The following is an 11,550-nucleotide window of genomic DNA, read 5'->3' as shown; positions in this document are numbered from 1 at the left end:
CAGCAATATTATTGATCTGTTTTTTTATTGATCACCATTATGAGAACTGCACAATTACATTTCTGCAGAGCTGCTGTATAGTTATTAATTTAACTATATATATATATATATATATATATATATATATATATATATATATATATATATATATATATATATATATATATATATATATATATATATATATATATATATATATATATAGTTAAATTAATAACTAATGATTTTTACAGCAGAATCAACACTTAATGACACCATCTTCAAGAGCAGCTGTACAGCCAAAACAAACTTTGCATTATTTTCCTGTTATCACTGTAGAACTGCTTTGAAACAATCTATATTGTAAAAAGCGCTATATAAAAGGTGACATGAACATGCATCAGTCACACGCAAATTCAAAACAATACTATATTCGATAGCACTTAATTTTACAGTGCTGTTCCCTATATATTATATGCTTACAGTAATTACAATAAGATACTAACCCTGAACCTACACCCAACCCCTGTAGTTACCTGTCGCCTTTGGCTTGCTCAGTTGGGGACTACATTTTCTACTAAATTACTGATCTGCTCGCATTGTTATTTGATCATTGAAATGACATCACAGTTTTCTCCAGAGCAGCTGCACAGCCGAATCAAATTCTGTTGCATTATTTTCCTTTCTAACACTGTGAAGCTGCTTTGAAACAATTGGCACTGTAAAAAGCGCTAATTCCTCATGGGACCCAGGAATAGACTTTTGTCCACTGTAGTGGACATCATACATGTCACATGTTAGTCTGGATGCTAAAGTGCAAAGATACCAACTGTTTAGAGGTTTCACCACGACCACTTCTTATTGGGTCTTTAAAAACGGCTGACATTAATGTTTAGTACGCTTATGGAAATACGATATTTTGTAATTATTATTAAAATCGAATTTTCAAATTGTTTGTTATAAATCAACATCTCAGGAAAATGTTATGGGGTTTCTAATCAAAATATGAGTTTCTGTTACAGAACAGGGCATTGATTTCATACATGTCCACTGTAGTGGACGCCAGGACTTAAATCATGTTTATCAGGCATTTTGGAGACACAAGTGAATAGGGAAATAAATTACATATCAATATTCCTATGAAATATTTGATATTATGAAAATTTTGCCAATTCTTCCTCCCATTATTACACTTCTATTTTCCTTTCCACATTAATATGCAAGTTAGATGCAGTGTACAGATACATTGTATTGAATGGGAAAATCCAAGTATGGCCATTTCACCCACACATTGCATAAAGTAAAATGGTATATCAATGCATTCCGTTACATCTTTCATAACAGTTTAGAATCACCTTTAAACAAAGTTTGTTTTTAAAAAATCCTGAAACCTAAAAATTGATTGGTGAATTAAAAATAAATCCCGTTGTTTTTGCCTATACATGCAATTTCATGTTATTTTATTGTCCTGGTGTCAACTACAGAGGACACATAACATTAATAAAATATATTTTTTCAAAAATGTTCTCAACTCGTTTCTTATGCTCTAAACAATGTAATGACATGAAGAAAACTAAATTCAAAACTTTTTTTCTGGGTCCCTGGAGGATATAAATAAAGGTGACTTGACTTGTTACCCAGTATTTTTAAGCACTCCAAGAACAAGTATATAATATCTGAACATTTTAAATTGGGCAGGAAAATTTAAAATGGCCATTTCACCCATTTTAACATCCAAAATATGAAACATCCAAAATATGAAATGTTGAGGGGCATATAAGAGCAGGATGCTTTTGCAAAGTAACATTATAGACTACAATATACCAGGAAAAAAAAAAAAAAAAATCAACATTTAAAGAACAGATCTTTATTTTTTTCCACAAACACAGAGGAGCCACATTGTTAAAACAAGTTCTAGAACTTCTGGAACTGCTTCTTGGCTCCAGCTGCCTTGGTGACCTTCAGGACGTTGAACCTCACTGTCTTGCTGAGAGGTCGGCATTCTCCAACTGTGACGATGTCACCTACAGTCACGTCCCTAAACATATGGAGAACATTAGTTACATTTAAGAAAAAAAAAACAAGCTTTGCACAAGACATTTTCCAAACGAAACAATTCAACCCAAAAATCATTGAGTGCGGACATTTTAGGGATTATTTGCTGCATCAGTAAAAGCCATTAGGCGGTGTCGTCAGAGCCTGACAGACTTGGAAGACCGTCGTGATGTATCATCATTTGCAGCTCAGCTCAAGTCCCCAAAAAGGGTCTACTAAAGCTTTTGGGCACTTGAAAGGAAGCGTCACAGGAGGAATTTTACCTGAAGCACGGGGAGAGGTGGACAGACATGTTCTTATGTCTCTTCTCAAAACGGTTGTACTTGCGGATGTAATGCAAGTAGTCCCTCCTGATGACAATGGTCCTCTGCATCTTCATCTTCGTCACCACACCTGGAAAAAGGTGACAGCCAATAAGGTCACATACATAGTATACCGATGGCCAGCAAACAGTCTTTAAGGATATCTTGATTTCCAAAAGGACTAAGATATCGCAAAATTAGATACAAGGAGGCATCAGTAAAGCCATAAGGCATTATCCTCAAAACCTTTAAGGCTCAGAAGACCATCGTGATAAGACATCATCTGCACCCCAATAAAACCACAATTACTCATCAAAGACTCACCGGACAAAATACGGCCTCTAATGGACACGTTTCCAGTGAAAGGGCATTTCTTATCAATATAAGTGCCTTCAATAGCCTGTGGAAGTAAAGCACAAGAACTTTAGTCATTTGAAAACATCTTCGGTCACAAAATGAAAGCATATTCAACAGCATCAGAATTGCCATATGGCTTTATCCTCAGAGCTCTCTTGGAGTCTAGGATGACCGTCATGAGATAAAACATCCTCTGCTGTGAAAAGGTACATTTGCATGCAAACAAGCTCACATCTCTGGGGGTTTTAAAGCCCAATCCAACGCTTCTGTGGTAACGTGGGAGCTTTTCCTTGCTGCTTCCTTCAACAGCCAGAACCCGCTTCTTGTTCTGGAAGATGGTGGGCTGTTTCTGGTAAGACCTCTCGTTCTGAAACAGAACACAGGCACAGAGTCAGTCATATATTCCTTACAAACCAATATATATTGATATAAAATGTCCAAGCAATGTAATAGACCACATAAAAACCTGATTATTGGGCATTTGAATGTTTTTTGACCAAGCACCAAAAAGGCTTTAACAAAACATTTTAAAGGTTTTATGCTGCATCAGATTTGCCATAAGGCACTGTCGTCAGAGCCTCACAGACTTGGAAGACCGTCGTGTTTTATCATCATTTGCAGCTCATCTCACATTTAGAGTGTTCAAATTCACAAAAACGAGCTTTTGGACTCAAAATGGTATTACAAAATTGAGGCATACCCTACTACATAAGTATCTCCATAAGGCAGTATCTTCATAGTTCTTTTGGAGTCGGAGGACTATTGCTACTGGACTATATGAATATCCTCATTCTTAAAGGCACCGCTTCCCATGTGCTGGAGTGCTTTGCAGACAAATTCAGTTTTTTTTAATCACTTAACGAGCTTGACTCGGTATACTAACCCCAGCGGTTTCTTTTAAAAACAACTGTAGTCCGTATAAACAGTTGCATGTTTTAGAAGCCACGTTCTGTTGGTCTGGTAAGAAAAGGCCGCTCGCGTTTCCGTTCAACAACGCTTCCCACCAGTTAGCCGGGGATGGAAACCGCGTATTTTAGTCCTAAATGGGGCCCATTTGGACATCATTGCCTCCGTGGTGGTTTCTTCGCCGTTCATCTACCAGAATTTGTGGCTTTTAGCTGAAGTTTAACAAGAAATCAAAAGGATTTTAATGACCACGCCGTTTGAGCTCACATACCTGTGCGTCCGCCATCTTCGCCAGCCGAGTCGTAAAGAGAACTACACATGCGCGAGACGGACGGAAGAGGGGTTTTCGCGGATATGACGACAAATTGTGGGCGTGACTGAGCCTGAGCTAACCAAGCCTGAATTTTAACCAAACTGTTTGCCAACAGATTTTTTTTATCCCGAGATTATTTCATTATTTACATTTAAACCACTTTAATATCATTTTAACGACATTATGTGCTTCAAATGGCTGATGTTGCCGTCTGAATTCATTGTTGAAAAGGTATTGGATACTTTAAATCCACCGTGTTTCTTTGGTAAATCGAGACATATTAGGTTCACAATTATAATAAATATTATAACCTTTAAATACAGTAAAAATAAATAAATAATAATAATAATACGCAGAGCAATGCTGACAGAACAAATAAATATAATTTTCGTGAACACAGATGGAGTATGAAAAAGAAAGACAAACTGAAATGACTAATATATCATAGTAAGTATAAATAAAGTGGTGAAATTATTACTGGTATGTAATGATTAATGAACTATCACTAGTAAGTACGACTGGCATACATAAATTACTAGACTGAAATGAATATTTGACATCTGAACCAAAGATCCCCATAGAATGTTACCATTAATAAGGGATTAGTTGTCTATATAATCCATAAAAAATTTATGCTTTGTATCGCATTTAATAATTCAGACGTTTATGGTGAGTTCACAGTCGAGGATGAACACCCCAAATGAACAAAAATATGAAATGTTATTATATATGTTGTAATGTATATGTCCAAACAGTGGAATCATGATAGCTTGTAATGTGCGTCAATAAGATTAGTGTAATATGTCAAGAATGTTTCCTCTAAATCCTTCTTATTATTTGAAGAGCAGACTCCGGTGACTGACTTCTCTTTTTTTTAATGCTTTATTTGAACATTCAGTTTGCACTATGGTACAACAATAACAATAATTACGAAAAACATAAATAAAAGAGAGAGAGATAAAACAAGGAGAAAAAAAAACATGATTGGGCAATACCATAGCTCAAAATAAAACAAATTGGCAGAAAAGAAGAAAAAAGAAAGAAAAGGAAAAAAAGAGGGCATTACACAAATGAATAACAATTACAGATTGAGTACAGTGAAAAGTTTGTAGGCTGTGCAAACTGTACATGTTCTAAGAGCTTTTTTGTTAAGTGAGACTGAAATTGTAAGTAAATAATGTTTTATCTTTTGTAACAATACTACAAAAACAGGGTTACAATTCGCAAATTTACATTTATGAATGTAAAATCTACACAGAAAAATAATTAGATTCACTATAAAGCAGGCTTTTGAATACAAAAATCCCAAACCCGGTGACTTCCCCTCTTCCTGTCGATCATTGATTGACGTCACGCGGCGGAAGCGTTCTCGCTTATTTTCATGCTAATATGGCAGCGCCGTCGGGTGGAGGCGATACGGGTAAGTGCCGCTTTTATGCTCAAATTATGAATTTCGTCTTTTTTCCCGATTCGTAACTCAGATACCCAACAGAGTATATAGCATGACGTCTCCATGTAGATTAGACTACATTTATATAACGTAAACTGTGAGTTTGCTCAGTGCCGTTCACTGTCACAACACCGCTGTCTTGTCTGAAACATGTCTGTACACATACCGATCAACGGACGATCGGCTGCTCAGAGCTAACGTTACTAATTGACAACACTGATTCGAACTGAATAAACAAACCACAGACACCTTTGGCTGTGTTTGAACACCCAGACAGCGTTTTGAGCATCATCCGCGTACCGAACTCGAATGGACGAGCATCACAGGAGCGTTCCGAAGTTTCAATTTGTTCAGAAGGCGCATATGATGCCTAGATAGGCGGCACACTGCGTTTCAGACACAGCCTTTGTGCGCGTGTGTTGGCTGGGCTCACATGCCCGATACCGCGGTGTTGTTGATTTCCAGAAGAGGTGACATCATCGTTTCAGTGATGATCTCCTAGGAGGGGGTAGTAAACACTCATTACAGCGATAGCTGGTCATATAACCTTCTAGGTTTCGAGTTGGGTTGCTGTTGATTTAAAGGAAGAGTTCACCTATAATGAAAATTACGCCATCGTTGACCCTTGATTGAATGTTGTTCCACACCTGTATCACTGTCTTTCTTCGGTGGAACACAAAAAGAGATGCCAGGCAATCTTGCATCTTGTTCCATCCATATAATGAACGTGAATGGTCACCGAGGCTGTCATTCTGCCTAACTTCTCATACACTGGTTTGGACATGATGACAGAAAGGTCATTTTCGGTTGAACTATCCTTTTAAAACGCTAAAATGAAAATCTCCATCATGATGTTCACTTAAGACATAACTGACTTTAAAAAGAGGACATAACCTGACTGTGTTTACGTGAATAATCATAGAATTTTTTGAAACTCAAATTGCCGTTTAACACCATCGTAGACAAAAATATGTGTACAGCCATTCCAAAACACATCTAAGTGTAGACATTTTGCATTCATAATCATGACCCCAAATGAGGAAAAAGTCTCAATTTCAAGAACAAACAAGTATTTTAGCCTGTGTTTCAAGCAGTTTATTGTGGGTCAAATTGACCCAAACACAAAAAAAGACCAGAAATGGGTTTTGTCTCCAACCTGCTTACTTAGACATACTTTCTAGGTATCATATGTTAGTGACACTCAAAATGGTGTCTAGGTAGGCAGCTCACTAGTTTTGAGACAGCCTGTATTTATTGTGTTTGTGTCAAGTGACGGTTTAAAGGGTTAGTTCACCCACAGATGAAAATTCTGTCACCATTTATTCACCTTCATGTTGTTCCGAATCTGGAAAACTCTTGCTCATCTTCAGAACACAAATGAAGATATTTTAATGAAATCTGAGAGCTTTCTGTCCCTCCATTGACAGTCTACACAACTATCACTTTCAAGCCCCAGAAAGGTAGTAGAGACATCACTAAAGTAATCCATGTGACCCCAGTGGTTTAACCTTCATTTTAGGATTTGAACACTTTATTTATAAAAATCTCCAACCCACGTTCTCAAGAGCACCACGACGCATGCGTGTTTTGATGACGCGTGAGCAGATGTTGTGTGAATGTGTCGGAGATTAATATTTTGTAATTAATATGGTAAATTATGCTCATAAAATTGAGGTTAAACCACTGGAGTCACTTGGATTGCTTTAATGATGTCTTTACTACCTTTCTGAGGCTTGAAAGGGGTAGTTGCATAGACTGTCAACGGGTAGAAAGCTCTCATATTTAATTCAAAAGATCTTCATTTGTGTTCTGAAGATGAACGAATGTCTTACAGGTTTGGAACGACATGAGTGTGAGTAATTTTCATTTATGCGTGAACCAACCCTTTAAGATCAGGGCTCTAGTTCTAAGGTATTTTGACAGAAGCCCTTTGTTTTATTTGAATATTCAAATATGTGAACTAATAGTCAAAAGTAGTTATTTATGAGGATTTAGGTTAAGTGAGTCTCTTTCTCCACTGGACAGCTCATGCATATTCATGCAGTTTCTTTACATCAGCTTGACTCACCCGGAAACTGAAACCAAATGTGTGCAGAATAATTCACTTTATTAGTCATGTAACAAACAGTGTGGAACAATTCCACTGTCAGATGCTTCTCGGTTCACTTTCAAGTTCACGAGTATTTTTTTTAACTGTTTATTGACGTTTTGCGTTATTATGCTTAATAAATGTCAACTAATTTTGCTCCCTTGATTTTCTGTCATTTTGAAGGCATTGGCAATGACCAGGTCCTTGCCTTGGGTTCTGCACTTCTCAATAAGTGAGTATCATCTTCTCTCCACTTCTCGTTTCCCATGTTCTTTGCTCCTCATCATTACCTCGGTCATCTCGCCCCTGTCTTGCAGCTTCGTCTATGAACGGGTTCGTCGACATGGAGACAGTGATGCTCAAGTGACCCGGAGTCAGTTGGGGGGTGTTGAGCTGTGTGACCCCAGCCATAAACGGCTTGCGCAGTGTTTGCAGCAGATCGGAGATGAGCTGGATGGAAATACGCAGCTCCAAAGGTAAGTTAGGGGTCCAGCTTGTGGGGCCACTATCTCCTGCTATGCTCAGAAATGCCCACTGGATGGCAGTGTGCTGCAACTCAGCCATACACCTTCACTGTCGTTTTGCTTTAGGATGTTAAATGACTCTGCTCTTCAACCGACTCAAGACGTCTTCATGAGAGTTGCCCGTGAGATCTTCTCTGATGGGAAGTTCAACTGGGGCAGGGTGGTGGCGCTTTTCTACTTTGCGTGCCGGCTTGTCATCAAGGTAAAGACCTACGCAAGCTCAGTCTCATATTGAAATAGATTGTTTTGATGTGTTAAATATTTATCTTTCTTGTAATCCTAGGCTATTTCAACCAAGGTTCCTGACATCATTAGAACCATCATAAATTGGACTATGTCCTACATCCAGGAACATGTTATCAACTGGATCAGGGAACAGGGTGGATGGGTAAGCTATGACAGTGACTTCTTCACTCGATCAGTTCCTTACAAGCAATGTCGTAAAATGTCAGTGTCGATGTGATATTTCCACATAGGCCACAGTGACCGTTACCAAATACACTGATACCACGATAAACAAAAGACACAAAACAACATGAACATTTAACCTCTGTAATGTGAAGCTCAATATTCAGGCAGTACTGTACACATACACTACCATTAAAAAAATTTGGGGTCAGTAAGAAGTTTTTTTTTTTTTTTTTTATTAGTCATTTTATTCCATAAGGTTGCATTAAATTGATCAAAAATAGCAGTAGAAAATGTGTAATGTTACAAAAGTTTTCTATTTGAGCTTTCTATTCATCAAAGAATCCTGAGTAAAGTTAATCATGGTTTTCACACCAAAAAAAAACCCCATTTATAATAACAAGAAATGTGAATGACTAAAAACTGGAGTAATGATGCTGAAAATCAGCTTTGATCACAGGAATAAATTACATTTTAAAATGTATTCAAATAGAAATCAAATATTTTAAGTTGTAATAATATTTCAGGATATTTCTGTTTTTACTGTATTTTTGATTAGATAAATGCAGCCTTGGTCAGCTTAAAGCTGCACTATGTAACTTTTCCGTCCACTAGAGGTCGCCTGTTCAAAACAAAGGCGTAGTTTGATGACGCCAAGTTTGAGCGCAGAATCTTGGCACATGTGATCTTCACCTCACAGCCAGTGGAAAAGAATCGGGATAGGACTCGGGCAGAAATCATGTTCATGGATGTGATTATTAACGTTACTGTAATATGAAGCAGAAGCAGGAGCAATTGTTAATAAGAAGAGCGCAACACAAGCCTCACGAGCAGCGGGACATTTATTATAGCATAGTCGCCGGCTGGACTTTTATTATGCCACAGTCGCCGGCGCCATTTCCGCTTTTCCGGTCACGAGTATGAGGTAGCGTAGCTTTGTTTATCATATTAGATACATCTGAGTGTGTTGAAAATTATGTTATGACGTTACTCTGTGCGTTCGCGCGGCGGCTGCTATGACACTTGTTCACACTGCAATGAGAGTAAAGCGTTTCTGCAAAATAAAACCGGAAACAGAGGGTAACGCAAGATGTGATGAAATTGACAGGCGACTTCCTCACACGTCCCGGTTCCTTGGTTAAAATAGCAATTTTCTAACGATTTACAAATAGTAAGTACTCAACTGAACAAAATATATAACACTGGCCTAGTGGTTTTTGGATATTTTACTGAAAATGTTTTACATAGTGCACCTTTTAAGAGACTTTCAAAAACACTTCAAAATTGTATCGACCCCAAACTAACTAGTGTAATTTTATTGGATTTGGTTTAATGGTTAATATTATTTACAACACCCATTTGGCTTTGATTATGTCAGTATAGAAAATAAGTAATGGAATGGAATTTCTGAATTAATAATACTTTAATATTTTTAAAATAAAAAAAGTTACCTTGAAATATATATTCATCCACTCTTACCATCTCAAACATCCCACTTCTTCTCCTTCAGGAGGGAATCCGCTCCTATTTTGGGACCCCCACATGGCAAACTATCGGGGTTTTCCTGGCTGGAGTTCTCACCACAGTAGTGGTGATCCGCAAGATGTGAACACGTGGACTGATAAGAAGGTGGAGAGTGAGAGAAGTGAGAGTTGAGACCGTGAACAGAGGGTGAAACAGACGAGCAAAAGACAACGGAAAGATGAGTGGGGGGTGGACAGAAAGGGATTTGGAGTAGAGATATTCAGAGAAAGACAAAAAAGAGAGTTGAAAATGACATCAACTCACCGAAAGAGAGAGAGAAGAGGAGGAAAGAGTGAGAGTCAAGCATGATGCAGATGTCTCAAGCCACTCTTGTTACTCCTGAGCCTGTGCCCTTTCTCATCTACAACTTAACATTTGCACTGAAAAATAAGAGATTAGTGCGCAAGAGTTCATGTTTAGGCTTAATTTTTAGCTATTTATTCTTAGTATGGGGTTATGGGTATCTAAGTTATATAAAAGACTGGATTGGTATTTGATTTAATTTATTAACTTTGTTTAAATGCAGGAATATCCGATTTAGGAGTCGTATTGTTTTTGTTTGTTTGTTTTTTTTGTCCAAAGTCCGTAATGGCAGTTGCATTTAATTAAAAAAATATATATAATAGCTTTATAAGTGTTGAATAAGTGTTTTTTTTTTTTTTTTTTGAGCGTACCATCTGCCATCTGAAAGAGTAGGAATGGGCTCAGGCTGTTTTCTGCTATTATTTGAATTACACCTCTCTTCCTCGTTCCTCCTCTTCTTTCTTTGTTAACAGTCTCCACCAATTCATCGCAGCAGGGGCTACGAAATGGTCAACGAAGTTGATTATACTTGAAGGTACAATTTTAGCCTCTTAAGCGTTTATGAAGTGTTTGCAGCAGCGTTTGAGCAGTGCAGCCGACCAATCAGCACTCTGGTTGCGGTATGTGGGCGTGTCTTAGTTTGCGTTAGCGCCGAGCCCCTCCTACGACAGGATGGACAATACTAGTGACTCTTAAATGCATTAAACTTCTCTGAGCCATGACGACCGCATTTTTTACAGAACCAAATATTTTCCTTTTTAAAAGAAGTAGAGGGTCCTCTACTTTTCTACTTTTGTCCTCTACTTTTCAAGACACTTGAAGATTCGTTCCACAGAAGAGGACTTTGTGAAAGCAGTTAGTTTCGCTTGCGCTGGTGCAAACATTCTGTGTTTATGGGATAGCGCATGGGCACAGACTCAGACTTATCTCAGACTTACAGGCAGCTCAGTTGAGCTTTTCCCCTCAGCAAAGTCTTGTACTGTAAGTACTGTATTTTAACAATGGTTAGTCAGACCCACAATCCTACCTTTACATGCAATTGTTTTTTTAAATATATAAATATACTTGTTTCTTTCTCTTTTGGTTGTTTGGATACGGTTTCTTTTATTTTTGATTCTTTCGTTGACAGTGCCTTGGCCTTTTTATGATACTAGCCACCACCTTTTCATCTTTTTCTACATCTTTGTAAAATGGTATGAATTGTACACCCTGAGGCAGTCTACATGCTGTGAGCCCATGAGTTTGTTTTGTAAGATGTAAAATGAAACAATAAATTGTTTTTATGGATTTCAATTTAAATGTGTGGTGTGTGTTTTTGCTTTTGGTAGAGACACAGCTAC

At 37.7% G+C, this 11,550-nt stretch overlaps 2 protein-coding genes across 2 annotated transcripts; one reads left to right on the top strand and one right to left on the bottom strand.

Annotated features, from left to right (window-relative positions):
* Window positions 1–1,826: 1,826 nt before the first annotated feature.
* On the bottom strand, window positions 1,827–3,923 carry rps11 (ribosomal protein S11). The gene is made up of 5 exons (XM_079812568.1): window positions 3,871–3,923; window positions 2,926–3,060; window positions 2,661–2,736; window positions 2,298–2,427; window positions 1,827–2,017 (listed from the first exon to the last, which is right to left on the bottom strand). The coding sequence occupies exons 1-5, from the start codon at window positions 3,883–3,885 to the stop codon at window positions 1,894–1,896; spliced, it is 480 nt and encodes a 159-aa protein (XP_079668694.1). The 5' UTR covers window positions 3,886–3,923; the 3' UTR covers window positions 1,827–1,893.
* A 1,354-nt stretch (window positions 3,924–5,277) lies between these two features.
* On the top strand, window positions 5,278–11,503 carry LOC307129315 (apoptosis regulator BAX-like). The gene is made up of 6 exons (XM_079821627.1): window positions 5,278–5,332; window positions 7,635–7,683; window positions 7,769–7,927; window positions 8,042–8,177; window positions 8,259–8,363; window positions 9,894–11,503. The coding sequence occupies exons 1-6, from the start codon at window positions 5,302–5,304 to the stop codon at window positions 9,990–9,992; spliced, it is 579 nt and encodes a 192-aa protein (XP_079677753.1). The 5' UTR covers window positions 5,278–5,301; the 3' UTR covers window positions 9,993–11,503.
* Window positions 11,504–11,550: the final 47 nt, after the last annotated feature.

This window comes from Gobio gobio (genome assembly GCF_949357685.1).
Source record: "Gobio gobio genome assembly, chromosome: 1".
NCBI classification, from domain to species: Eukaryota; Metazoa; Chordata; class Actinopteri; order Cypriniformes; family Gobionidae; genus Gobio; species Gobio gobio.
This window is presented reverse-complemented; position numbering and strand designations above follow the sequence as displayed.

Bases quoted from the DNA above. Each gene is read 5' to 3' on its own strand.
- rps11 (XM_079812568.1), bottom strand. The intron at 2,737-2,925 runs GTGAGCTTGTTT...TTACTTCCACAG, and splicing joins GCTTTAAAACCCCCAGAGAT to GCTATTGAAGGCACTTATAT. The intron at 2,428-2,660 runs GTGAGTCTTTGA...ACCTTTTTCCAG, and splicing joins TAGAGGCCGTATTTTGTCCG to GTGTGGTGACGAAGATGAAG.
- LOC307129315 (XM_079821627.1), top strand. From the start codon at position 5,302: ATGGCAGCGCCGTCGGGTGGAGGCGATACGG. The intron at 7,684-7,768 runs GTGAGTATCATC...CCTGTCTTGCAG, and splicing joins GGTTCTGCACTTCTCAATAA to CTTCGTCTATGAACGGGTTC. The intron at 8,178-8,258 runs GTAAAGACCTAC...TTGTAATCCTAG, and splicing joins CGTGCCGGCTTGTCATCAAG to GCTATTTCAACCAAGGTTCC.